Source organism: Penicillium robsamsonii (genome assembly GCF_028829455.1).
Source record: "Penicillium robsamsonii strain IBT 29466 chromosome Unknown utg000003l_segment0_segment0, whole genome shotgun sequence".
NCBI classification, from domain to species: Eukaryota; Fungi; Ascomycota; class Eurotiomycetes; order Eurotiales; family Aspergillaceae; genus Penicillium; species Penicillium robsamsonii.
The window spans coordinates 4,648,791-4,672,786 of record NW_026643221.1 but is presented as its reverse complement, the minus strand read 5'-3'; the positions used below and the strand labels follow the sequence as shown (position 1 = coordinate 4,672,786).

Sequence of the window (23,996 nt, the reverse complement as noted above, 5' to 3'; positions counted from 1 at the left end):
ATACCTCAAAGTCCATTGCCTCTGGATTTTGGTATCGTGCGTTTCTAATAGATACAGCATTATTCCAACACAGCATCTTTTCACTACGATGGACCCCGATATATACTTCTGTGACCCTAAGCCCTAAATACGGTCCCGATTGGGGCATCGATCAACATGTTAGAGATAAGGGCCGCATCATTAATGTTCCGGACTTATCGAAAGAATCTCGGACATCGGGAGCTATTGATCGTGTCCAGGCTTGAGTTCATTGCGAGCCGCTCCATTAATATTTGCATTCATAAACCGGTCCAATGCGGCCACAGTCGACATCGCTCGGCCTAGCGCCATCACGCACCCTTTTCGCCCCCCGTCGGATCCCATGCGGGGCGCGCAGCTTTGCCGCAACAACAGCGATTCCGCTGCGCGGTGACAGCAATCGGCCAGTATTGTCCACTTCGCAGTCCAGCACATGCTTCCAACAGCAGAGATGGATCACATTTAAGCATATCCAGCGTATGAAGGAAGGGGAGAAGGAGTGGGCTGGATTCGCAAAAGAAATCAAGGCCGGGAATAGGAAGAACTTCGCGCAACACCTTGAGGAGCGAGGGTTGATTCATGATGTTGTCGGGTATGTTAAATTGGAATACTGAAGCTGATGGAATTGTCTGCGGAAAAACATTCGTATGGCTCGCTAATCGTTTCATTTGGATTACAGCGAACGGGATTTGTTGCACAAGGTCTTTACAGAGAAGCGGGCTGGAATATATGTTGGAATCGACCCAACTGCCCCTTCAATGCACGTCGGACACATGCTTCCTTTCATGGTTCTCGCCTGGGGATATATCTGGGGCTTGCCTGTGACATTCCTAGTAAGTTGTCTGCAACTTCGCGCCCAATTGAATACCTCAACCAACACTATATAGCTCGGTGGTGCTACTTCTAGAGTCGGCGACCCCAGTGGGCGCCTCAAGGGCCGAGATGCAGTCCACTCATCAATTCGAAAAGCAAACATGGCTAGCATGCATATGCAATTGAAGAAGTTGGGCTCGAGCATTGAGCAGTACGGCAGGAGACACGGATACGAGAGACACCCTATGTGGAAGCGGGCGTTGACAAACAACAACACTTGGTGGAACTCGATGCCTTTCCTTGAAGTTTTGAGAGACCTTGGCGCTTTCATGCGACTTGGTCCCATGCTCGGCAGAGATACGTGAGTTTTGGCAAGTCTGACGGCTGTTGTCACGGGTTCACTGACGCTTTCTACTAGTGTCAAGACACGACTGAACCAAGGAGATGGCATGTCCTTTGCTGAGTTTTCCTACCCTATTCTCCAGGCCTGGGATTGGTGGACGCTGTTCCAAAAGGGCACTCAAATCCAAGTCGGAGGTGCCGACCAGTATGGAAATATCCTGTTTGGCATGGAGGCTGTCAAGTCTATCAGTCGAAACACGGCCGACGAACAACTCCGCAACCCATTAGAATCAGAAATCGATCGGCCAATCGGTTTCACTACGCCGCTACTGATAGCCCCGTCTGGCGAGAAGTTTGGCAAGTCTGCTGGAAACGCTGTCTGGCTCGATAAGGACCTGACTTCCACATTCGAACTTTACCAGTTCTTTGTGCGCACACCTGACGACGTTGTCGAGCATTACCTCAAGCTATTCACTTTCATCCCCTTGCCTGAAATCGCCACAATCATGGAGGAACAGAACAAGGACCCCTCCAAGCGTGTTGCGCAGCACAAGCTTGCCCTCGAGTTTGTTGAGCTTATCCATGGCAAGGCCGAAGCTGATGCCGTGGCTCTCCAACACCGCCAGCTTTTCCGTCCCCGATCCTCAACTGCAGAGCCCACTCCTCTTCCCAAGTCATCCGCTCCTTCCTCCGGACATCCTCAATCTCCCACCGCTGGCTTCCAGACTCCTCAATCCGGGAATCCATATGCCCCCCAAACAAACTGGGCTAACATGGGCGATATCAAGGTCACCCTTCCCGAATCCCTTGTTTTCAACCAGCCGTTCAACAAAATTCTGTGGTCAGCTGGCCTTGTTTCATCTAAGAGCGAGGGCCACCGAGTTATCATCAACAACGGCGCCAAAGTCGGAAGCCGTCCTGGTGACAGTGGTCCCATGTCGGACCAATTGTCTTTCACACCCATCCGGCCGTGGGAGGCAGAGAAAACAAAGGACTTTGTCCTGAATGGCAATCTCCTAATGCTCAAGTTGGGCAAGTGGAAGCTCAAGGCCGTTCACATTGTGCCCGATGAAGAATTCCGCGCGCAAGGGCTCACAGCTCCCGGATGGGAGACTGAGGCGGCTGAACCGACCAAGTCAGAATAAGGCGAATCTCCACTAGATCTGTAATTCTACAATATCCAATCTGTACAATATTATAAATATTATAAAGTCATCCCCCCTTGAGACAAAATCCAAGTAATAATGGTAATAATGGTGGAAAACACAGTATTGCGGGTGTCCATTGGTGTCGATCAAATGGACAGGTCGAGTCTCGGAAGTGCTTTACGCGTCGACGCGATCCGCGCCTTATCTTCTCCCCGTCCCCAGTTCCCTCACAACTCCCATCCCATCCCATGTTGAGTTGAAAGTGTATTCCAGTGTCAATTGCTTTTATCTTATAAAAAAATATGGCCAAAGCATCGGCCTCGTCTCCGTCAGCATCCTCACCCGCGCTCAAGCGCGCAACCCCCAGCGCTCAGAATATGCGAAACCAGAAGTCAATTCTTGGTTTCTTCCAAAAGTCCTCACCAGCGACTCCCTCGAATAATCGAACACAGGAACCGGCATCATCCCCCGCACAGAGAGCCTCCGAAAAGCGTACTGAGAGTGCTGTCAAGCCCACACCGAAGGAACAAAAGCGAAGTTTCTCAAGCTTCGCGCAGGATTTAAGTCCTGTACCAAGCAGCGATCTTCCAGTACCAGAGGAGGAAGTGGAAAATGGTAGTGTTTTAAAGGTATTTTGATCTGGAGCCTGCTGTTTGTTTTATTCCTTCACTCCGACTAAACTCTTCACTCCTCAGACCACCAAGGAGGCAGAACAGGACTCCACTATGTCGCCTTCGCGTCGGGTACGTATACCATCTGATTGCTCAATTGATCTGCCCTGCTGACTTATCTCACTAGGCAAAAAAGAAGGTGAGCTATAAGGAGTCTGACTCCGAGGGCGAGGATGACGATGAGGTTATCTTCCGTCCTAATCGCAAGGACCGCATCTCCGGCCGTGCAACTAAGAGAAGACGAACGGAGCTAGAGAGTGAAGATGAGTTCGAAGATGCTGGAGAAAATGGGGGATACTCGGATGATGGTATGGTGTTCTGTTGCTGTTTGGTTTTGCTGGCACACGACTAATCAAGATATAGAAATGGACGATTTCGTCGTTGCAGATGACTCCGATGAAGAGATAGCCACATCGTCCACTAAGCGGAAAAGACCATCTACCCAATCGACACGCAAGCCTACCTCTAAATCTTCATCCGTCCCTCCTCCGCCACCCGCCGATGACATCGATCTTGATATCCTAGAGGGAGAAGGTTCAGCTGGAACTGCGAAGAAATGGGCGTTTGATCCGGAGAACACGGAACCTCGGAAAGAAAGAGCTGTTGTGGCGTCTACCAAAACAGCATCCAGCACGAAAAAAGCGAAGGTCCACACCAGGGAGCCTGAGCAGCGCTATGCATGGCTTGCTAATCTCAAAGATATCGACGGCAACCCCAAGGGCCACCCTGACTACGATCCACGAACTGTTTATATTCCTCCGCTCGCGTGGTCAGGGTTCTCGCCTTTCGAGAAACAATACTGGGAGATCAAGCAGAAATTCTGGGATACTGTCGTTTTCTTCAAGAAGGGCAAGTTCTATGAGCTTTACGAAAACGATGCCACAATTGGTCACCAACTTTTTGATCTCAAGCTCACGGACAGAGTGAACATGCGCATGGTCGGTGTTCCCGAGATGAGTTTAGATCACTGGGCGAACCAATTCGTGGCCAAGGGCTTCAAGATTGCCCGTGTGGACCAATCTGAATCCGCACTTGGTAAAGAAATGCGTGAGAGAGAGGGCAAGAAGCCCACCAAAGAAGATAAGATCATCAAGCGAGAGCTTGCGTGTGTCCTTACGGCGGGTACACTGGTCGAGGGTTCCATGCTTACAGATGATATGTCCACATACTGTGTTGCGATCAAGGAAGCGATTGTGGACGAGCATCCCGCGTTCGGTATCGCATTTGTCGATACTGCTACGGGTCAATTCTTCTTGTCTGAGTTTGTGGACGATGTTGACATGACAAAATTCGAAACCTTTGTCGCCCAGACCCGTCCTCGGGAGTTGCTACTGGAGAAATCTTGTGTTTCACAAAAGGCCATGCGCATTCTAAAAAACAACACTGGACCTACGACTATCTGGAATTTCATGAAACCTGGGAAGGAGTTCTGGGAATCTGATGTCACAATCCGTGAACTCGAGGCAAGCGAGTATTTTGTCTCCGTTGACGACGATAATCTCACAGCCTGGCCCGAGACCCTGCGTCAAGCTCGCGAGAAGGAGTTACTGATGTGTGCATTCGGTGCTCTGGTTCAATATTTGCGAATGCTGAAGATTGAGCGGGACTTGATCACCATTGGGAACTTCACGTGGTATGATCCTATCAAGAAGGCTACGAGTCTTGTACTAGATGGCCAGACCTTGATCAACATGGAGATATTCGCCAATTCCTTCGATGGCGGCTCTGAGGGCACTCTGTTCCAGCTGCTCAACCGATGCATCACACCATTCGGCAAGCGCATGTTCAAGCAGTGGGTATGCCACCCATTGATTGATTCCAAGAAAATCAACGCAAGATTGGACGCAGTTGATTCACTCAACGCAGATTCCAGTGCTCGGGACCAGTTCTCTTCCCAGTTGACAAAGATGCCGGATCTCGAACGACTGATCTCTCGTATCCACGCTGGTAACTGCAAGGCTCAAGACTTTGTACGTGTCTTGGAAGGATTCGAACAAATCGATTATATTATGGGTCTCCTTAAGGAAAGTGAGACTGGCTCAGGCGAAAGCATCATTGGTCAGTTGACAACCGCGATGCCCGATCTTGCCTCTCTGCTAGGATACTGGAAGACCGCATTCGATCGTCCAAAGGCAAAGGAGAATGGGATTCTTGTTCCGGAGTCCGGCGTCGAAGAAGACTTCGATAACTCCCAGGAGATCATTGAGCAACTCCACCGGGACCTCGACGCTGTGCTGAAGAAAGCTCGCCGGGATTTGGGGTCGTCTGCTATCTGCTACCGGGATAACGGCAAGGAAATCTACCAACTCGAAGTCCCAATCAAGGTGAAGAATGTGCCCAAGGATTGGAACCAGATGTCTGCGACCAAGCAAGTCAAACGATACTACTTCCCTGAGCTCCGAAGCCTCATTCGCAAGTTGCAAGAGGCCCAAGAAACTCACAGTCAAATCGTTAAAGAGGTTGCTGGACGGTTCCATGCCCGCTTCGATGAGCATTACAGCACTTGGCTGGCTGCCGTTAGAATTGTATCCCAGCTTGATTGCCTGATCAGTTTGGCTAAGGCTTCCGGGGCCATTGGCCATCCCAGTTGCCGCCCAGTGTTTGTGGAGGATGAACGAAGTGTCCTCGAGTTTGAAGAGCTTCGCCACCCTTGTCTTCTTTCCTCTGTTGAGGACTTTATTCCCAATGATATTCAGCTCGGTGGCAATCATGCTAGCATTGACTTGTTGACCGGTGCTAACGCTGCCGGAAAGTCTACAGTTCTCCGAATGGTGTGTTTACCCCTTTCCCCCCTTTGTTTTAATAATATTGCTAACAGATATAGACCTGTGTTGCTGTCATTATGGCCCAGATCGGTTGCTACCTTCCTTGCCAGTCAGCCCGACTGACCCCAGTCGATCGGATTATGTCTCGACTCGGTGCAAACGATAACATCTTCGCTGCCCAGTCGACATTCTTTGTCGAGCTTTCTGAAACAAAGAAGATTCTATCCGAAGCTACTCCTCGCTCACTCGTCATCCTTGACGAGCTCGGTCGCGGAACTAGTTCCTATGATGGTGTGGCAGTGGCCCAGGCCGTTTTACATCATATTGCTACCCACATCGGAGCCCTGGGCTTCTTTGCCACCCACTATCACTCTCTTGCTGCCGAGTTTGAAAATCATCCCGAGATCGCACCCAAGCGTATGGCCATCCATGTCGACGACGTCGAGCGCCGTGTGGCATTCCTATACAAGCTTGAGAATGGTGTTGCGGAAGGCAGTTTCGGTATGCACTGTGCATCCATGTGTGGTATTCCAAACAAGGTCATTGAGTGTGCGGAGAATGCTGCCAAACAATGGGAGCACACTAGCCGACTCAAGGAGAGCCTGGAACGCCGTAAGGGCGGTGGTCTCATCGGCCTGGGCTGGTGGAGTGATGTGGCCTGGGCCCTGCGTGAGTCTGTTACAGAGGAAGACTCGAATGCAGGCGATGTCTCTGATCGCGGCTTGGATGTCTTGATTAAGGCAATTGAGGCACTTTAGTGATTCAGATACATGTTAGATGGTGCTTCGTTATTTCTTCCATCCTTCTTCATAATATGTGTTTATGATATTTGTCTACTTTTCACTTTGACTGGCCGATCGTGTTCGGCTTTCATTCTGTTTTTTTATGTTGGTTCAAAAGGCGCCTCTGGGTTTGTTCTGTTATCTTGTCATTCTTTGCGAGTCTAGTCTCCTATTTCTATTGCATCTCCAAAGTAAAACATGTTTTTCATTCCAAGTCGGCCTTAATCCATCAAAATTATCAAACTAGGTCACCAATTCCATTGCTTCATCGTTTCCGTTTCCTTTTTCTCCCTTTCTCCTCCTTTTGTTTTTTGTCGTTTAACGTCAGAAAATAACTTGCCGAGCAAGACACAACGCAACAGAAAACATCACCACAAATACGTAGTCGAACAATCCAGTAGTTCATAGTCCTACACGTAGATTCCCGCTTCCCTTTCTAACAAACATGATAGCCCCAACCAATCAATATGAAACATGATCAGATTCAGGCTCCTCGGGTTCCTCATTCTCCTCATACATAGCGTCACCACTTCCATGCTTTGTGCTCGTGCGACCATCTGTCTTCGATGCATCTCCACCCAGAGTCAGACTATCCATAGCCTCTCCAACGAGGGTTTTACCTGGGGACCCGGCAAGGTCATTGGTTTTATCAAGCTTCTTGCGGCTCCCATTCCGAGACTTGGCGTTGATTTTCGATACATTTGCACCCAGAGTAAGGCCGTCCATAGCTCGTCGAGCGAGGTCCTTAACAGGGGACACAGCGAGGTCATTGGTTTCGTCAACCTTCTTGTGATTTCCAGTCTGGGCTCTGCTCTTGAATGAAGTGGCCTTGGTAAATGCTTGAGTAGCTCGGCGTCCGACTCCTTCATCGATGTCACTCTCGTTGTCTGAAGTATCAGACAGTCCACTGGGCTTCTCGAGTCGCTTGCGCTTGACTCTGCCGTGGCTAGCACGGGAAGAAGAGGCGGCTATCTCTGCACCGGATGACTCGTCGGCACTTTCCTCTGTGAATTCGTCCTCGAACTCGTATGGGTTTCTGTCACGCTTTAAACCACGCTTCCGCTGGCTGGTGAGACGATCTGCGTAGGAGGACGAGGACTTGTTACCTGCGTGGAAAGGACTGTATCTTCCATTTGTCACTCCATGGTTCGTAGAGTATTTGGTATGTCTGCTGTGCTTTGTAGATTTCTGCTTGGTGTTCCGACGTTGGGTCTTGCTTGGGACTTTGAAGCTTTCCGAAGAGGAATCGTCTTCTTCAACCTCGCTGTTCAGGCTATCCTCGCTTTCAGTGTCCAGAGTTGGGTTCTTGCCTTTGCCCTTGCGTTTAGCATGGTCTTTGTGCATGGTCTTCCGGTGTGGGCCCTTTGATGGAGACTCGTCGATCTCTGATTCAGAAGACTCTGCTGTACTTCCTTCATCGGACGCGTCGGGCAAAAGCTTTGATTTCTTGTGCTTTGGACGCTTTTTTATCTGCTCGTCGGATGTATCTTCTGTAGGGCTGTCACACTTTTGTTTTGACAAAGTCGACAAAAGATGCATATCAGTAGAACATAACATCACGAGCTTTTTCTTCGCACTTCGGAATCCACCTAAAGCACTATCGGGTTTCACGCCCGCCAGCTGCGCCAGATAATATTCGTCAACGTCCTGAAAGGTGTTTAGTACAAGCTAATCCTCAGAGTATATAGGCACCAACCTGCGAGCCATAGCAAAAGTTTGCAAGAAGTAGGTACTTGATTTCGGCCCCTGTAAGAGTCAACCATCCAGGGCCTTTGGTTCCAAATTGGAAAACCATCATGCGCTAGTAGATGGACGTCTTGGCTGGATGAACTGGCATCAAAGGCAGAATCACAGAGTAAGTGTGTTGAAGGAACATGAAAGACAAAGGGAAAGAAAGGGCAATTTATACCAGCGAGTCGCCGGTTATTTCATGTTGTGCAATTTGGTTTTCATTGGGCAAACATACGGTGCGGCCATTCTCATGTGAGAGGCCGAACTAGATACACCTGGGATACTGTAATGTACTTTCCAGTCAAATCAACTTCTCCGATACTCAGATACCATGAAAGATTCTGCGAGAAGTGCCCAGTCAATACCCGGGACAAACTGCATCAAAGACCCCATTCCTAGTTCTCATTCCGTGTTGAAGACATGGTACATTTAACCATTTAGTCGATAGGTTCAGCCTTGATGTTGACAAGATCGGCCTTGTTCTTCTCATCTTTGGTATCATCTTCAGATTCAACATCAGTCTCGATCTTCACGGGAGTATCGAAACTTTCTCCAGATTCAGCCTGGGTGTCGGTCTTAAGTTCGGCCTTCGGCTGTGGTCCCACAACTTTGTCACGACGCTTCTTCGCTCGGCTCTTAGGGGGAGAGTTGTCATTCACGGCCGTGTCATCCTGCGCGCCTAGGGTGTCCAGCTGATTCTCGAACATCTTTTCCAGCTTGCGTTTGACAGATGGGAATCGGCTTGCTGCCGAATTTCTCTTCATGCTGGTCAGCTTTCCGAGCTTGTTGGTGTCGATCTAAATTATAGGTACTGTTAGTTCGAGTCATGACTCAAAGACTTGGAAGGGGACATGCCTTTCCTGGGGTGCACAGGACACTGGCCATAATGAGCTTCATTTCGCCGGCTGTAAAATCGCCCAGGTGGTCAGGCTTCTTCTTGGGAGACGGGGACGACATTGTGTCAGTTGACAACGTATGTGGTGTGTTTGTCGATGGATGGGTTTCTTTTTCTGTGGTGGAATAGTGAGTTGCTGTGCAAAGGCTCAAGGCTGGGGGCTGTGGTGAAGAGGAAGCAATGTTACTTTCACCTTATTTGGAGAAATAAGGAACTTGTGATCTTGGATTTGAAGCCAGCAGGTTACCTTATATCCCTTGAGCCAACCAACTGTACTTCAATGCCATTTTAATTACGAATCTTGGATTCTGTATGATTTACCATGGAGCTTTACCCTAAGGCTGACCTTGAACAACACATGTAAACCTGGAGCCTCGAGCCCACGTGAAAGTTGCACAGTTGACCACTGCGTTTAATCTAGATCTCATTTCATCCTAATTCTCGGTATCCTTGGCTTGTGCATTCTCCGTAGCCTCCATGGCATCTTCAGTATCTTTCTCATCCTCTTCATCTTGCGCGGCGTGCTTGGTAACCACTCCAGCGGTCCTCTTCTCCTCCCATTTTTCGAGGGTACGTCGAGCCTTGCCAAAGGCACTTTTAGCAGAAGCAGGTGTGACATTGATAAGCCCCGCGAGCTTCTGCCAATCAAGCTATTCTGAATGTTCATCTTGGGCTCAAATAATATGAGATCTGACAACACCCTCTCTCACTCACCTTTGGCTTTTGCATGCATAGATATCCCATCAAGAGGTGGTCCGTCTGACTTGGGGTGAGCCCCAAGCTCTTTACTAGGTTGGGGGTCTTCTCTTGCTTCTGGGAAGACATGATTGCGGTCTGTGATATTAGACAGTAATACAAGTTGAATAGGAGGTTGTAGAAGCGACGGTTGATGATACGGATATCAAGGAGGGAAGTGTGATCAAGAGATAAATTATCAAGCAAAGGACCTAATATGTCAGGGTATGAATACATGTAGGGATGTAAGAAAATCGATCTACCAGTATGGTAACGAACTAGAGTCATCCCCCATAGCCACAGGCCCTAGCAACACACTCAAACTCATGATCATTCCTGCAAGTTGGAAGATTTGACCATTCCTTCTTCAATATGAGTTGACACTTTCCATCACCTGCTTTCTCATCCTGTTCCTTAGCACCGTCAAACATCTCCCGAAGCACTGCTCGACACCCCATCTGCGTTCCAGCGCGTCGCAGATAGTTCTTGGTATGTGGTGGCCACTCGCTCCGATTTTTACAGTACCACTCGAGATTTGCAGCGGTTGGAACCTTTTTTGTCTGAAGACACTCCACGGCAATTTGGAAAAGATTCACAAACCCCTTTCGTAGTGATTTGTTGGTTTTAAGGTTCTCTTGCACATCATAATCGAGGTGCTCGAGTTTGTAGTCGTTACAGTTTGTCCAGAAATCGCCATCATCAATTTCATCCTGCATAAGGTCGTACATAACCTCGCCCTGAGCGATCAGAGAGCTCCTCATCCGGGCAGATAGAAACCCTTTCACACACTCTCCGCATGTACACCCGTACCGGAGGCATGCTTTATTAAGCCCCAAAGCTTCCTGCCCGAGCAGCAGGGAGAGACAGGACACTGCGGTGTCGGGGTGTCCTTCGAAGTGATCTGATATGTTCGAGACCCTGAAAAAGCCATGTACCATTCGTGTTCGCATTGTCTCTAAATTCTCCTGCAATGCTTCGAGCGGGGTGTACCCGTCAATATCACGAGCCGTCTTCCAGGACTCAGCGTGGTGGACGTTATTAAGAAGCCACTGTGTACTCTGGGGCTTAAGCTCGCCAGCTGTTAGATGCAGAAGCGTGGCTTCAGAGTTGGTCACTCGATTCCAGCCAACCTCATCGTCAGAACGAGTGACGAAAAAAGCTTTGAGTTCTTCATCCGTCAGGGTGAGAGCTGCGTGGTGCAGTGGCAACGCGTCACGAAGTCTTTCCATTTTCAGTTTCTTCAAGTCAGTAAGGCAATTCGTCTCATAGATAACTTCGAGTTCTTCGTCTTCAAGATCTTTGTTATGGCTTCTACGCGGCTCGAAATCAGAAGCCGCCGCAAGAGCGCGAGACTGGTGGTGGAGATCGAACGAAAATGCGAAACAGCGAGATGCTCCAATTCGGCGAAAACCGCACGATCGCCAAAAGTCAATAGCACCGGATTGAATTCGAGTCCGTGTGATCAAGCGCTCTTCTGCGGACTTACCCACTAACTGAGATTCGATATCCACTGTCAGTATTCCGGGACTGACTAAAGCATGTAGAGTCCATTCTTGCTCAAAGGCCTCATTAGAACCGTAGAAAAGATCCACGTGTCTGGGTTTGCCGTCTTCCTTATTGTCTAGGCAGAGCTGGTTGGCTTTTTTCAAAAGTAAAGATACTACTTTCTGCCCCAGCCCTTTCCGACGTAGCTCCAGTGCTTTGACATGAAGTGCCTCAATTAGGAAAAGAGGGCCATGATCAAGCTCATTTCCCCATACACCAGTCCCTCTTTGCACTGGATGGTGCTTAAATATGGTCTTGACTGTTCCATATCGATCAAAGACATCGAAGGCCATACCGCACGTTTCCTCGCTGGGTTCTTCCATGTTTTCCCAGAATTCGGAGCGCATGCTCTCTCGATAAATATACCGAGCCAGAGCAGTAGCGACAACGATGCCATCGCAAGTGCATTTGGCGACAAAATTTTTCATCCATTTGAACTCTCCCGTTTCCTCATCGGTCAAAAAGAGCCGGATTTTCACCGTTCGAGGTGTGTCACCGGGGGTGGTATACTCGTAGTTTTCAACGTCTTGTTCCAAAATCAAATCCTCGCTCTCATCTTCCGTCCACCATTCTTCTTCCTCGGTGTCATCTGATACACCGTATTCAGAGACATCGTCTGTCGATTCATTGTCTTCTAATTCCGTTCCTGTTTGGCAAAAAAATGTCAGTTTCGCTCACACCTGGGATTGTACACCCTCGGAAGGGAAGGAGATCATACTGGATCGCTTCAAAGATACCCGGCCTCCCTCCATTTTCTCCCCGTCGTGTTTTATAATCAGCCGTCCTGGGATGGTTTGGGTGTAAGAGAGAAGAGAGGCATGGGAAAATAAGAGAAGTGCCTGCTCCATGCGGGGCAAGAGCCAATAAAATGCCCATGTCCACACGGGACGTCCCGGGCCCTAAAAAACGGGGGCCAATTTTGAAAGCAGCGCTAGAGAGTGAGGCATCAAGGTCAGGTTGAAACAATCTCCGGGGATCAAGGGTGTTAGGAAACGTGAGCTTCAGGCGTGGAGGAAGGTTTCTGTTGTGACTTTTAATCATCACTCATCTCTTCCCAAAGCATTCGTTGAAACTGGACTTTTCTATGCGAGTGATTTGCACACTCAACGAAATCCTGTATCAACGGCCACTGCTTTCTCGGTTTAACTCGCAAATAGTAATTGGGCGTGTTGGCTTCTATCATTTCGTGAAGGAGTCAAAAGAATACCAATCGAGTATCAATGGAGTTCACTACGGACATCTCCTAACTAACGGACAAATGACAAAATCATCCAAATCAATACCCAATATGTGTAGTTTGGGTAGATCCCGATGATAGTAGTTAGTGAATTAAAAGCGAATAGAGCCTATCATAGCGATAGTCTGACATCCCCAAGCTAATTATTTGACCCACCGTATCGATACTCCCTGATTATTTGGGGTTTAAACTGAGCTAGAACAAGGCTGTAGTTGAACATGATCATATAATCTTCTTCGTATGGGGTCCCCAGGTAGCCCGTATTAACCTAGTGTCTGGTCCATCGATAGGGAGCCGATGGATGTTCCTGGAAAGAAGCAGCCTAGAGTGCTACACAATAAATTCTATGTAGTTAGATATAGATCTGTCAGACTAGCAGTGTATGTCGGCTTAGGATTAGATACATATCTCGTATATAAATTCGATACCCCTTGCAGCCGGTCGTTTGTAGCGTCATATGCAGGTGGTACAGGTGGTCTATGCACTTCGTATACTAAACCACCATTACTCCGGGATTCATATTGAAGACAACACATTTCAAGTGACCTTAACATTCTTTCCGCTAACTATCTTCCATGGAAAAATCATCTAGGCCTAATGTATTTATCCGCATCGATTTATCCATGCATAACATCCATGCAGCTCCAAACAGGGGGGTGCCAATCTACCCACATGAAATCTCTGGCTACTAAGCTTGAACTATACTTTGTACATATGTATATAAATATACGTACCGGATTTTCGCGTGTGGGGCTTTCCTGTTTGATCTGAATTATCGTTTCCTGGTCAGCGCCCAACATGTGGTCCCCTAAGGCTTTAGGGGCCTGGTATATATATTGCTACAGACAGATCTGGTCATGCCCTGATCTGGCTATGACCTTTTTGGCCTAGTGGTTAGTTTGCATTGGCGGAGCAGGACCCACATAGCCTTTCACTCTACTTAGTATTCTAGTTGAAATGCACTCTTTTGCTCAAAGAACTGGCTGGTAACATCCACTGTGTTTGATATGAATGCCGTATCACTTGTTTAAGACAAACCAGTAAATACTTTTTTTTTCCCCTCATGAGTGTTCACGGTTCCCGTAACCTCCTCACATTCTCCTCTTAATCCCCTCCTGGTAATCTCCTAAGAGCCAGCCCGTCTCAAATGTGTTCCATTTCAATTTGTTCCATATCGTGCTCTTGATGTGCTGAGCCCGGAATTAATACTCGTGCTCTTCGTCCTCCTGCACGTCCTCATAGGTGGGATCATCCTCTTCTTTGGGCAATGGAGACTCAGGAAGTTGCCGGTTCACAGCTAGATCAAGTGCGTCCTCGTCTGTCTTCTCGTATTTGTCGATGTTCTCATTTCCTTCATCCTGGTCTTCAGTCTTGACCTTTGTAGCGTCAATAGTAGCGGAAGGGTCAGCGGAAGGGTCAGCGGAAGGGTCAGCAACGGCCATTTCACGGCTAGTATCTTCAGCAAAAACGGTGGCGGACGTGGTGGTAGGACTAAGCTTGGGGTCGACGGGGATCTGGCTTTTGCTCTCCTCGAACTTGACAGCGCCCTTGCTATCCTTGGGGGTCTTGGTCGCCTTGGGAGTCTTGGGGGTCTTGGGAGGCTTAGGAGTCTTCGGAGTGCGAGGCTTGGCCTTCACGGTCGACTTTCCACGCTTGGACGGGGGCTCCTCAGGTGATATATCGGCCTGGGCACCATTTCCATTGCCACTGCCATTGGCATCATCAGGATTGTCATCGCCGAACAGCTTGTCGAGCTTTCGCTTGGCCATTCGGAAAAGGGTTTGAGCGGAAGACGCCTTGATTCCCGCATTCGAAGCAAGCTTGTCGTAGTCAATCTTTGTGGTGCACTATGTTAGCAGGCATATTGCAATGAGAAACCTTGGGACCAAATGACATACTTTGTCGTTCTTCAGGCAGACATTGGCGAGGACTAGAAGCTTGGTCTCAGTCGTGGAAATGCCAGGGAAGAGCTTCTCCTTGGAATTAGCTGGGGAAGACATCTTGGCTTGGTTCGTTGAGATTGTACGTAAATGTGGCCGAGTCAAGTATCAAGGCGGATTTGAATTTGAAGTCACGAGTGCAAGATGAAAGAGAGATGGTGTGGAGGCGAAAACAAAAATGGGAAACCGTGTAGATCTGAAAAGGGGAAAACAAGATGGACTGAACTGATCTTGTAAAACGAGAAAGTGAACTGATCCTGTAGAACACAAGCTTGCCAATGCAACACTGTCAACATCAGACGATCAACGTGAAACTGTGAACTTAAAAGATGACAAAGGAAGAGAACCAGTTGAGCCAATCATGAAGGCTATTTAACTGCGTTCAGACGTTCGATCGCAAAGATATTCAAGGGACAATGCCCTTTTTTGCAGGGCCTTTAGTTCAGAGCTGCCTGAGATGATGAGATGAGGGCTAGATGAGACCTCGGGGAAGGACATATAAACAGACTTGATCTTTCCTTGCTATCAAATGCTTCTTTGTGCTAACAGAATTGATACATGTTAATTTCGACTCGATTAACGTCCAAGTGATGTCTAAGTAACGCGAAATTTGGATTCGGGGCGGTTAAGAAATGGGGGTTTTCCCCTAAGGCATGGGAAAATGTCTGCTTTCCATTTGAATGCACGTTAATTATGACCGGGACTTCATAGTTACTATATAGCAAAGACACAAGACCCGAAGGTAAAGTTATAGGCATCAAATTGCCCCCGGTGTGACCAATTATCAATTGGCCGTTACCAAGACTTGAATTATAGTGGCCGAGACTGGCTCTATCGATCAATCAACTGACGGAATCTGACGTCAAATCGTTAATGTAACTCGCCAACAAGTCGCAAATTTATATTCGATCAACGAGGCTGCGACTTGGCTTTTTGAATTTGCTGGTAAATTCCATTCCACAATTCCGGATAGAAAGCCGAGGTCTGTCTCCCGGGTTTGCTGTGGGTTCCAGTATAGAATTGGGTTGGAGCTCTGCCCTGCCACCATCGTTGCGGCGATGGATTCAGATTCTTGAATGTGACGGGTCGCAAGGAGTCTTCGAACGGAACGAGATCTCCAAGGCGAACAGCCGTTTGCCGGGGAATAGTATTGAACCGCATGTTGGTGAGATACAGCACAGCTGTCGGGGGTAGGTCTTTCGCATACTGGACGGCAGCTTCCCGGGACTTTCTGGCGAATGCGGGCAGGGCCAAATGGATGAAGTTCACATAAGGCGCAGCAGTATAGGACACAAATAGCATTGGCAGGGCGCCAGCGGCAATCACTAGAGTAAAATCAGCATAGATGCTCAGACGGTCTAATATCCAAGTTATGTAGCTTACCCGCAGGTGTGCTGTACCAGGGGTAATCAGCCACGGAGCATGCCGGTGCAACGATTAGACATGCTGCACCAAATAGAATCACTGTGGTGATTCGCAGTGTCCCCAGAAAGATAGCTCTGCCAGTCCCTCCATAGTAGACCAAGATTCGTTCAGGTGGGCCTGCAACTCTAGCTCAGCACACGCATTCAATGACCAGCCGGGGGGGGGAGGGGGGGGGGGGGGGTTAACACTACCTGTCCTGACAGTTGTCTTTTGGGGTGTGATGGTTCTTGCGATTGGAGAACGCGGAGCTGGAAGGTTTTCCTTCGATTTGGGTAATGGTGAAAGATGCTTCTGCGACGGCCGAGGGATCTGCGACTTGAAACGGACCCAGACGCTCCTCCGAAGACTGCGCTGGGCGCATTCCGGTAGAGTTGTGCGTAATTGAGGGTGAAGTAGAATCTGTAGTCGCATTGTGCCTGTGTAATCTAGTTGGCTTAGAATTGGGACGTGGATCAACACCCAATAAATCGCGCCGTGATGCCGATTGCTCGGCAAAAAGGTGACCGCCTTAGCTTCCGCTCTGTTTGGATCGCTGCACGAGCTAACCCTTGCCAGTATTTGACACGTTCTCGTTCTCCTTTGCTCTCATACCTGATAATACCGTTGAGTACCTGGCTGGACTAGGCTTGAACTCTGTTCGATCGTTCCTTTGATGCAGGTCATGAGCAGTTAGCGCGAGCTCCTTCAACCCCATGTCTTCGGCTTATCGCATAACACCTGGCATTGTGTCATTTTGGCTAGGTCTTCTTTTAATGCTTCTATCATGTGTAGATGCATACGAGGAATTATCAGATAAGACGCTGATCGGACTACTGCGGCCCAATAACGACTTCGATATTAACAATGGCGCACTGTTGTCACCTATACTAAGGACCCGCGTCCCTGGCACCCCCGGTTCCACCGCGGTACTGAATCACTTCGCCGACTTTTTTCGAACTACATTGCCCAAATGGACTATTGAGGTCCACAACTCTACATCGAAAACACCACTATCAAAGGGCAAGGATGTACCCTTCCGAAACTTCATCGCTACTCGCGATCCTCCTTGGGCCTCGGTTGGCGACGTTGGCCGGCTCACGCTTGTCGCGCATTATGACAGCAAGATAGAGCCGGAAGGCTTCATCGGGGGGATCGACAGCGCTGCACCATGTGCGATTATTATGCATGCCATGCGCAGCGTGGATGCCGCGCTGGAGAAGAAATGGTCCGCGTTGAAGGAGCAGGGACTGAATGACTACCTCGAAGAGGAGCGGGGTCTCCAGATTATATTCTTGGATGGCGAAGAAGCCTTTAAACACTGGTCTGACGCCGATTCTCTCTATGGAGCTCGTGCCCTGGCTACACATTGGGGTGACCAGGTCTATCCCGCGATGTCAGAATTCAAGAGTCCCTTGTCGTCAATATCTCTTTTTGTCCTGTTGGATCTTCTGGGCTCGAAATCCCCGACAATTCACTCTTACTACGAGACCACCCACTGGGCTTATCAACGCTTGGGCGCCATTGAAAAGCGCTTCAGGTCATTGAAGCAGTTCAAGTCTGCATCGGCTGATCCATGGTTCGTCGATACCGCAAAGGATGGGCACAAGCTCGCATCTATGGGTGGCATCCAAGATGATCACCTTCCTTTCCTCGCAAAGGGTGTTGAGATTCTTCATCTCATTGACTTTGCCCCCTTCAAGGGATTCCCTCCTGTTTGGCATACAATCGACGATGACGGTGAGCATTTAGATTTGGATACCGTCGAGGACTGGAGCATGCTAGTTACTGCCTTCGCTGCTGAGTGGATGGAGTTGGAAGGATACTTTAGCCATTCATCAGTACACGGTCCACGCAGTGACGACGAGCCTGCTGAGTTGGAAGCACTTCGCATGAGCAGAAAGACTGAGTTGTAAGCCATCATTCCGTTTACTCCTGCGGTCACCTTTATATTTTCGGTCCCCTGTCTAGTCTTTTTTTCTTCTCTCTCTGTTATATACCCAATGCATTTATTCACGGACCAATGGCATATATTCTCAGTTGAACCGACTATGTACATATTCTATGGCATTGTTTCCTTTGCTAATCGAATCTCGGACGCAGCTCCTGAGATATCCGGGCATCCATCTTTTTGGGCTTTCCTTGCCTCATTATGCACCAATCTCAACTATATTCACCCACGGAGACGCCAAAGGTCGACAAAGCTAATGAAGAATTAAATATTCATAATTTCTATTTTCTATTCCCCTTAGATGAGGTTTCCCAGCATATATCCACCCATCGTGATCAGTCCCCAAGTCGGTTGCAGGACTGTTCGCAAAATTGCAGGACCTGGGCAGACCCCTCTCAGTCCCCAGGCTAACCCGAACGACGCAGCACCCGCAATAAACCGCCAATCAATGTCACTCACGGTGGCTGTTGGGAGTCGCCATTTCTCGGCAAGGGTAGGTTTTGCAACAGCCTTTTCCTTTTCGACTGCTTGGCCTGGTTTCTTAGCCAGGAAAGTGAACAGGGATGGTCCAATTCCAAACAGAATAATCAGCACCAGCGACGGATCGAATCGGGATGGGTCAGTCAAGATGGCAAAGAATCTGAGCACCTTGGCTGGGTCTGCCATTCCAGATACCAAAAGGCCCAGACCAAACTCCAACCCTGCCACATAGGAATAGGCGACCCTAGATTCCTCCGATCGACGGACCATCCGCGGGACAACGATGAAGTTCGTGATTGCCGCTAGCAGCGCTGCACCAGTCATGAAGCCCAACTCGGGTCCAGAAGGATACACTGGTGTATAACACGGAGCCGTACCACAAGACGGGATGTTGGATCCGCCCTCGACAAAGTTTGCCGTGAGCAATGCAGTTGTGAAGAAGATGGCGGTTGCAATCAACGAGCGGGGCGAGAGACGCGAAAGGCCACACAGCATGTGTCCGGAGGTACAGCCTCGACCGTTCTACTTTCACTTAGTCAACCTGTTCCTTTTCCAATTATGTCCGACACTCCTCACCTTGGTTCCCCATCCCAATAGAAAGCCCACTCCCAACGTTGCTGCAGCAGAAGCCCAGGAATCTGGAGGTGCGGGATAGTTCGGGATCAGTGATGGTGCCAAGAAGTACACTGGTACAATGCTGGACACCAAACCCGCGATAATGGGCACATTGTCACGACTCGGGTTGAAGGCACACCCAGATAGGAGAGAGGATATGCCGAAGACAGCGCCGTTGTGTACGAGCAGGCCGATTGAGCCGTGGAATAGTAAGAGCGCACCCAGTGTGGTATGAATTGGAGTGAACATGATGTTGATGCTCTGTCGATTTGTCGATTCGTCTTTGTTCTTAAAGTTTTACTCCTGATGTCATTGCGGATGTGTTGGTCCGTGAAGTTTGATAGGAGATCCTTATGATAGCTGAAGCATAGAACACCCAAGGCAGGGAAAAGAATTCCTATAACCTGTGATTTTCTTGAATTCAATGTTTGAAAAGAAAAGAATGAATTAAAGGAGTAGATGGGGTTTCCATATTGCCTGTCAAAAAAGGTTCCGGATCGGGGACCATTGACGTCGCCGTTATGGTGGTCCCCGAGCAGTTTCGTTCGGCATCTCTCGGTATTCACTAAGGCCATTATTGGTTTACTGGTTGACGATTCGAACATTTACTCTCGATCGCATCATTTCAAGCGCTTTCATGCACTAATTGTCCGTGTTACACTAGTCCCTGCATGCAGTAGCATGACAGGACTCGAGTAACTATGTTTAGACGAACAACTTTAAATAACCAGGAGACCCCCTGAGTATGAACAATCCAATGTGACATATGTAAAAACTGTAACACCGAGAAAATGAGACATCGGAGTGAACAGCAGACCTAGCCAGGGCTCTCTCGTGAAGCAGTCGCAATCAAGTTCCTTTTGTATGTTCCACCGGTCATTACGGGTCTCTTCCCTTGCTGAATTCGACTTGACCATCGTGGAAATAATCCTCAATTCTTATTCTCGCCAAAATGGGGAATACATCCAGCGTTGCTGGCCGTGAATGCTTCATGGCTGCCGTGGGAGGAGACCCTAATATGGCTGCTTTTCGCGGAGATTTGTTATATGAATTCCGGGCCCTGCCATCATATAACCTGGCCATTCCTGTCCATCCTGATGTGATCACATATCCGAATACTACGACTCAGGTCGCTAAAATTGTGCGTTGTGCCGTCGAGGGAAACTACCGAGTGCAGGCTTACAGTGGAGGTCACAGCTGTGGTATCTATGGTATGAAGCCTTCTTGGTCTAAATCCTACCCTTGCTAAACCAATCCTACTATGGTAGGTCTGGGAGAAACCGATGGCCATGTTGTCGTCGACCTAAAAACCTTTCAGAAATTCTCCATGGATCCCGACACCCACATTGCCACGGTTGGAGCTGGTACAAATTTGGGTGATCTCCAAGATCGTCTTCTGCATTCAGGTGGTAGAGCTATGTCTCATGGATCTTGTCCACAAGTTGGTGTCGGTGGTCATTTTACCATTGGTGGTCTCGGTCTCATGTCACGACAATGGGGAACTGCACTGGACCATGTGCTGGAGGTTGAAGTAGTCCTGGCCAATTCCAGCATTGTGAGAGCATCGGACACCCAGAACCAGGATGTTTTCTGGGCTATCAAAGGTGCGGCCGCCAGCTTTGGTATCGTCACTGAGTTCAAAGTTCGTACTCAGGAAATTCCCAAAGGTGCTGTCCAATACACGTATACATTCAGCCAGGGAGACGTACTTGACAAAGTCAAACTCTTCCAAGCCTGGCAAGCCGTCGTTGCAAAGCCTAATATCACGAGTAATTATTCCACCGAACTCACAGTTTTCCCAGACGGTATTGTTATCACGGGCAGCTTCTTCGGAACCACAGATGAGTTCCAAACCTTTGAGCAAGAAAACAGCCTCCCAATCCAAAACAAGGGCAACGTCGCATACATCACGAACTGGTTAGCTTTAGTAGCCCACGCCGCTGAGAATTACCTGGTCTCCATCGGCGGAGCCTTACTCACTTCGTTCTACTCCAAGTCAGTATCGTTCACAGTCGACGAACTGTTCACCGAGCACGGCCTAGTTTCCTTGTTTACATACCTCGACACCACACCGAAGGGCACTCAGAACTGGTGGGTTATTTTCGACCTAGAAGGTGGCGCAACCAACGATGTTCCCATGGATGCCACGGCCTATGTTCACCGTGATGCTGTCATGTGGATGCAATCCTATGCCGTCATCGGCTTTGAGCCTCCTGCGTACGTTTCAAGGCGGTTTCTCAATCGCTTGCATCAAGTTGTGATAGAGCATCGACCACCCGGTCCTCTGCGTTCCTATCCGGGATATGTTGATCCTTACCTCAAGTATGGTCAAATGGCCTACTGGGGATCAAATCTTGGACGGCTCCAACGTATCAAAACTCTGGTAGATCCTACGGATGTCTTCCACAACCCGCAGAGTGTGATTGTTAATCCCCCTACCGATTCTCATGACTTATTATCTGGCAGTATCTGACAGTTTGTGAGAGATCCTCAGGGTTAGGGTTGCTTTGGGGAGGAATCGACATTTTATATTGCCGCAAGAGCAGGCACTGAGCAAACACTGTGATATAGTTTTGTTGTTATTGATTGTCTCAAATTGAAACAAATTCGGGGTTTAAACATTTCTGATGAAAAGCGCAGATATGATTTCAGAATGGTATCCATTATAAATATGTTGACGGGATCTTGTACAATTCGCTAGAATTTCTTCCTTTTCCTCCTGTCACTTATAATTTCGCGCTACATTCCAGTTACTGATTGGAAATTTCCATGTCTAATATCTTTGACGTCGTTGGCCCTTGGAAACTTTCCAAGGTTGGAAGTCGAGCCGTTTGTTACTAAGCCATATCCCGGGGCCGACATCAACCCAACTTTCCATCTATAAAGCCATACAGGTAATACATGAATTAAACAATGCCATTGATGCATGTGATGACTGAAAAACTCGCTTGATACACGCTGTGACACACCCTAGCCCAGAAGGTCCCAATCATGAAACGCGCTTGCAGCCCAGAAACCAGTCCGGAGCATGAGCTGAAAAAAGAAATACTGCCAAATGAACAGCACCCAATTCTCCTAAGCCTAAATGCGCCTGTCTCTCCACCATTAAAAAGAGCATCCATCAAATGGGCCAAGAATGGAGATGAAAGAGATGCCATCCCGCTGGCCACATCACAACTAAACACTTCATTCAGTCTGGCTGCCATCGAAGCAGGCCAGGTTGAAGTGACCGATCATTTGACCACAATTTCCACAAAGCTCAAAGAATACGTTCGTCCACTCCCAAAACAACCAATACCGCGGCTGCCCATCAAGGAATGGATCGAGCTGTACAAACGCAATGAGCACCCAGAGGGACGCCATTTTGTCATCCATCAACATGACCATCCCATCGCAGGGCCCCATTATGATCTCCGCCTCCAGTTCTCAGAGACCAGCTCTGTCAGTTGGTCGGTTATGTATGGGATGCCCGGGGATCCGAATAGCCAGCGACTAAACCGGAATGCAACTGAGACTCGGATCCATTGTTTATGGGTTTGTAATCTGGAATGAGATGGTATACCAGCAATTTACTTACATGTTCACAGAATCATCTCATTGAATCAGCTTCCCACAAAACGGGAAGCCTCATTATTTGGGACACTGGAGAATATGAAATTCTACCTTATCAGATGGACTCATCTGGCCCCGAGACCGACGATTCTCGATCAGAGGTCTCCGAAGATAGTCATGGTCCACCGGAAGAGCAGATCTCGGATAGTGTGAAGTTGCGAGAAGCTTTTCAAAATGTAGGTATATCCCCGTACAGCATGGAGACAATCATCCTCTAACGCTTAGGACACCCAGCGCAAAATCCGACTCCGACTGCATGGAACCCGTTTACCAAAAGACTACACTATTCTTCTGCGGATGGATAAATCAACCGATTTCGTGCGGCCGATCCGCGAAGGCCCCAAACGGCGTCGTCGACATCCATACAGACGAACGGTACCACAAGCGTCTACCTCGGACTCGGAATCGCCTTCGCCGCCCCCTGATCAAGAATCAAGTGGGGATCCAACACCGCAACGATCTCAATCCGAATTTCAAACCGGCCCGACTAAGCATGCACATGCAGAAAATACCCACACCGCCGACCTTGAAATTCAAAGAAACAACGCCTATCCAGGGTCTAGCAATACGATCGGTTCGATCCATCAACGGCGATGGTACCTCAGTTTAGACCGAGAATCATCTGGATTTGAACCGACCATTGTGAGAGGAAATCAAAGTGAAGGGGTGAAAGCTAGGAAAAGAACATGGACCCCCAAACCCGCGGGAAAAGGATTTCAGCCGTTTTACGTGCACGGGCCGGAAGCTGAGCGAAGTCTTATCACGGCGCGTTTTGGGGGCGATGTCTTGGATGATGAGGGCGTGGAGGATTTTGTGCCGAGACGCGGGTGGAGGCCGGTCCTGCATTAGATGGGCATTAGATGGACATAAGCTATACAAGTATGCATTCTCTCAAGAGTTGTAGGTAGTTAGTGCTTAGTGCTTACAACATACTACGCCATATTTCGCAATACCATTAATCACGGAGCACGGAGATAACAATGTCCACATGGCGGCTCTGGCCGACAAAGTACACAAGTAGTTCAATGCTTGAACACGGGACCTGTAAGGTATAAATTAGTGCATGCGTGTGACTCAATACTCAGCCCTGGAGGGAAATTGATCTGACATCAATATATGAGTCTGACTGCGAGGGTTCTGAGTCACTTGCGGTCTAAGGTCGGTCTATTCCCATCTTACCCCCCCCCCACACCCCAGGCTCAATGTGACATAGCAGACGCTAGCAGGGATAGTCGTATTCGTTATAGTAGGTGATGATAACGCGTTAATAATTCTTTTTGTCCTTTTTTTTTCTTTCTTCTTCGTGTGCGAAGAA

At 48.6% G+C, this 23,996-nt stretch overlaps 12 protein-coding genes across 12 annotated transcripts; 5 read left to right on the top strand and 7 right to left on the bottom strand.

The window, feature by feature from the left end:
- Nucleotides 1-293: 293 nt before the first annotated feature.
- On the top strand, nucleotides 294-2,318 carry N7447_006513 (tyrosine--tRNA ligase MSY1; the record flags this gene model as incomplete). Its single annotated transcript, XM_057230775.1, has 4 exons — nucleotides 294-610; nucleotides 698-851; nucleotides 906-1,192; nucleotides 1,250-2,318. 4 exons carry the CDS (start codon nucleotides 294-296, stop codon nucleotides 2,316-2,318), a joined length of 1,827 nt encoding a protein of 608 aa, XP_057085865.1.
- Nucleotides 2,319-2,623: 305 nt separating this feature from the next.
- N7447_006512 (mismatch repair ATPase MSH6) lies at nucleotides 2,624-6,515 on the top strand (the record flags this gene model as incomplete). Its single annotated transcript, XM_057230774.1, has 5 exons — nucleotides 2,624-2,950; nucleotides 3,017-3,064; nucleotides 3,120-3,300; nucleotides 3,356-5,763; nucleotides 5,817-6,515. 5 exons carry the CDS (start codon nucleotides 2,624-2,626, stop codon nucleotides 6,513-6,515), a joined length of 3,663 nt encoding a protein of 1,220 aa, XP_057085864.1.
- A 486-nt stretch (nucleotides 6,516-7,001) lies between these two features.
- N7447_006511 (uncharacterized protein) lies at nucleotides 7,002-8,334 on the bottom strand (the record flags this gene model as incomplete). Its single annotated transcript, XM_057230773.1, has 2 exons — nucleotides 7,002-8,186; nucleotides 8,236-8,334. 2 exons carry the CDS (start codon nucleotides 8,332-8,334, stop codon nucleotides 7,002-7,004), a joined length of 1,284 nt encoding a protein of 427 aa, XP_057085863.1.
- A 373-nt stretch (nucleotides 8,335-8,707) lies between these two features.
- On the bottom strand, nucleotides 8,708-9,227 carry N7447_006510 (uncharacterized protein; the record flags this gene model as incomplete). The annotated part of the gene is made up of 2 exons (XM_057230772.1): nucleotides 8,708-9,067; nucleotides 9,126-9,227. The coding sequence occupies 2 exons, from the start codon at nucleotides 9,225-9,227 to the stop codon at nucleotides 8,708-8,710; spliced, it is 462 nt and encodes a 153-aa protein (XP_057085862.1).
- A 372-nt stretch (nucleotides 9,228-9,599) lies between these two features.
- On the bottom strand, nucleotides 9,600-9,990 carry N7447_006509 (uncharacterized protein; the record flags this gene model as incomplete). Its single annotated transcript, XM_057230771.1, has 2 exons — nucleotides 9,600-9,803; nucleotides 9,880-9,990. 2 exons carry the CDS (start codon nucleotides 9,988-9,990, stop codon nucleotides 9,600-9,602), a joined length of 315 nt encoding a protein of 104 aa, XP_057085861.1.
- Nucleotides 9,991-10,184: 194 nt separating this feature from the next.
- N7447_006508 (uncharacterized protein) lies at nucleotides 10,185-12,197 on the bottom strand (the record flags this gene model as incomplete). The annotated part of the gene is made up of 2 exons (XM_057230770.1): nucleotides 10,185-12,091; nucleotides 12,164-12,197. 2 exons carry the CDS (start codon nucleotides 12,195-12,197, stop codon nucleotides 10,185-10,187), a joined length of 1,941 nt encoding a protein of 646 aa, XP_057085860.1.
- A 1,687-nt stretch (nucleotides 12,198-13,884) lies between these two features.
- On the bottom strand, nucleotides 13,885-14,682 carry N7447_006507 (putative histone h1.3.; the record flags this gene model as incomplete). Its single annotated transcript, XM_057230769.1, has 2 exons — nucleotides 13,885-14,529; nucleotides 14,581-14,682. The coding sequence occupies 2 exons, from the start codon at nucleotides 14,680-14,682 to the stop codon at nucleotides 13,885-13,887; spliced, it is 747 nt and encodes a 248-aa protein (XP_057085859.1).
- An 849-nt stretch (nucleotides 14,683-15,531) lies between these two features.
- N7447_006506 (uncharacterized protein) lies at nucleotides 15,532-16,408 on the bottom strand (the record flags this gene model as incomplete). Its single annotated transcript, XM_057230768.1, has 3 exons — nucleotides 15,532-15,947; nucleotides 16,006-16,172; nucleotides 16,239-16,408. 3 exons carry the CDS (start codon nucleotides 16,406-16,408, stop codon nucleotides 15,532-15,534), a joined length of 753 nt encoding a protein of 250 aa, XP_057085858.1.
- Nucleotides 16,409-16,739: 331 nt separating this feature from the next.
- Nucleotides 16,740-17,939, top strand: N7447_006505 (glutaminyl-peptide cyclotransferase family protein; the record flags this gene model as incomplete). Its single annotated transcript, XM_057230767.1, has 1 exon — nucleotides 16,740-17,939. The coding sequence occupies one exon, from the start codon at nucleotides 16,740-16,742 to the stop codon at nucleotides 17,937-17,939; it is 1,200 nt and encodes a 399-aa protein (XP_057085857.1).
- Nucleotides 17,940-18,271: 332 nt separating this feature from the next.
- Nucleotides 18,272-19,318, bottom strand: N7447_006504 (YeeE/YedE family protein; the record flags this gene model as incomplete). Its single annotated transcript, XM_057230766.1, has 2 exons — nucleotides 18,272-18,976; nucleotides 19,031-19,318. 2 exons carry the CDS (start codon nucleotides 19,316-19,318, stop codon nucleotides 18,272-18,274), a joined length of 993 nt encoding a protein of 330 aa, XP_057085856.1.
- A 703-nt stretch (nucleotides 19,319-20,021) lies between these two features.
- N7447_006503 (FAD-binding oxidoreductase) lies at nucleotides 20,022-21,542 on the top strand (the record flags this gene model as incomplete). Its single annotated transcript, XM_057230765.1, has 2 exons — nucleotides 20,022-20,280; nucleotides 20,338-21,542. 2 exons carry the CDS (start codon nucleotides 20,022-20,024, stop codon nucleotides 21,540-21,542), a joined length of 1,464 nt encoding a protein of 487 aa, XP_057085855.1.
- A 518-nt stretch (nucleotides 21,543-22,060) lies between these two features.
- On the top strand, nucleotides 22,061-23,530 carry N7447_006502 (uncharacterized protein; the record flags this gene model as incomplete). The annotated part of the gene is made up of 3 exons (XM_057230764.1): nucleotides 22,061-22,603; nucleotides 22,657-22,857; nucleotides 22,907-23,530. The coding sequence occupies 3 exons, from the start codon at nucleotides 22,061-22,063 to the stop codon at nucleotides 23,528-23,530; spliced, it is 1,368 nt and encodes a 455-aa protein (XP_057085854.1).
- Nucleotides 23,531-23,996: the final 466 nt, after the last annotated feature.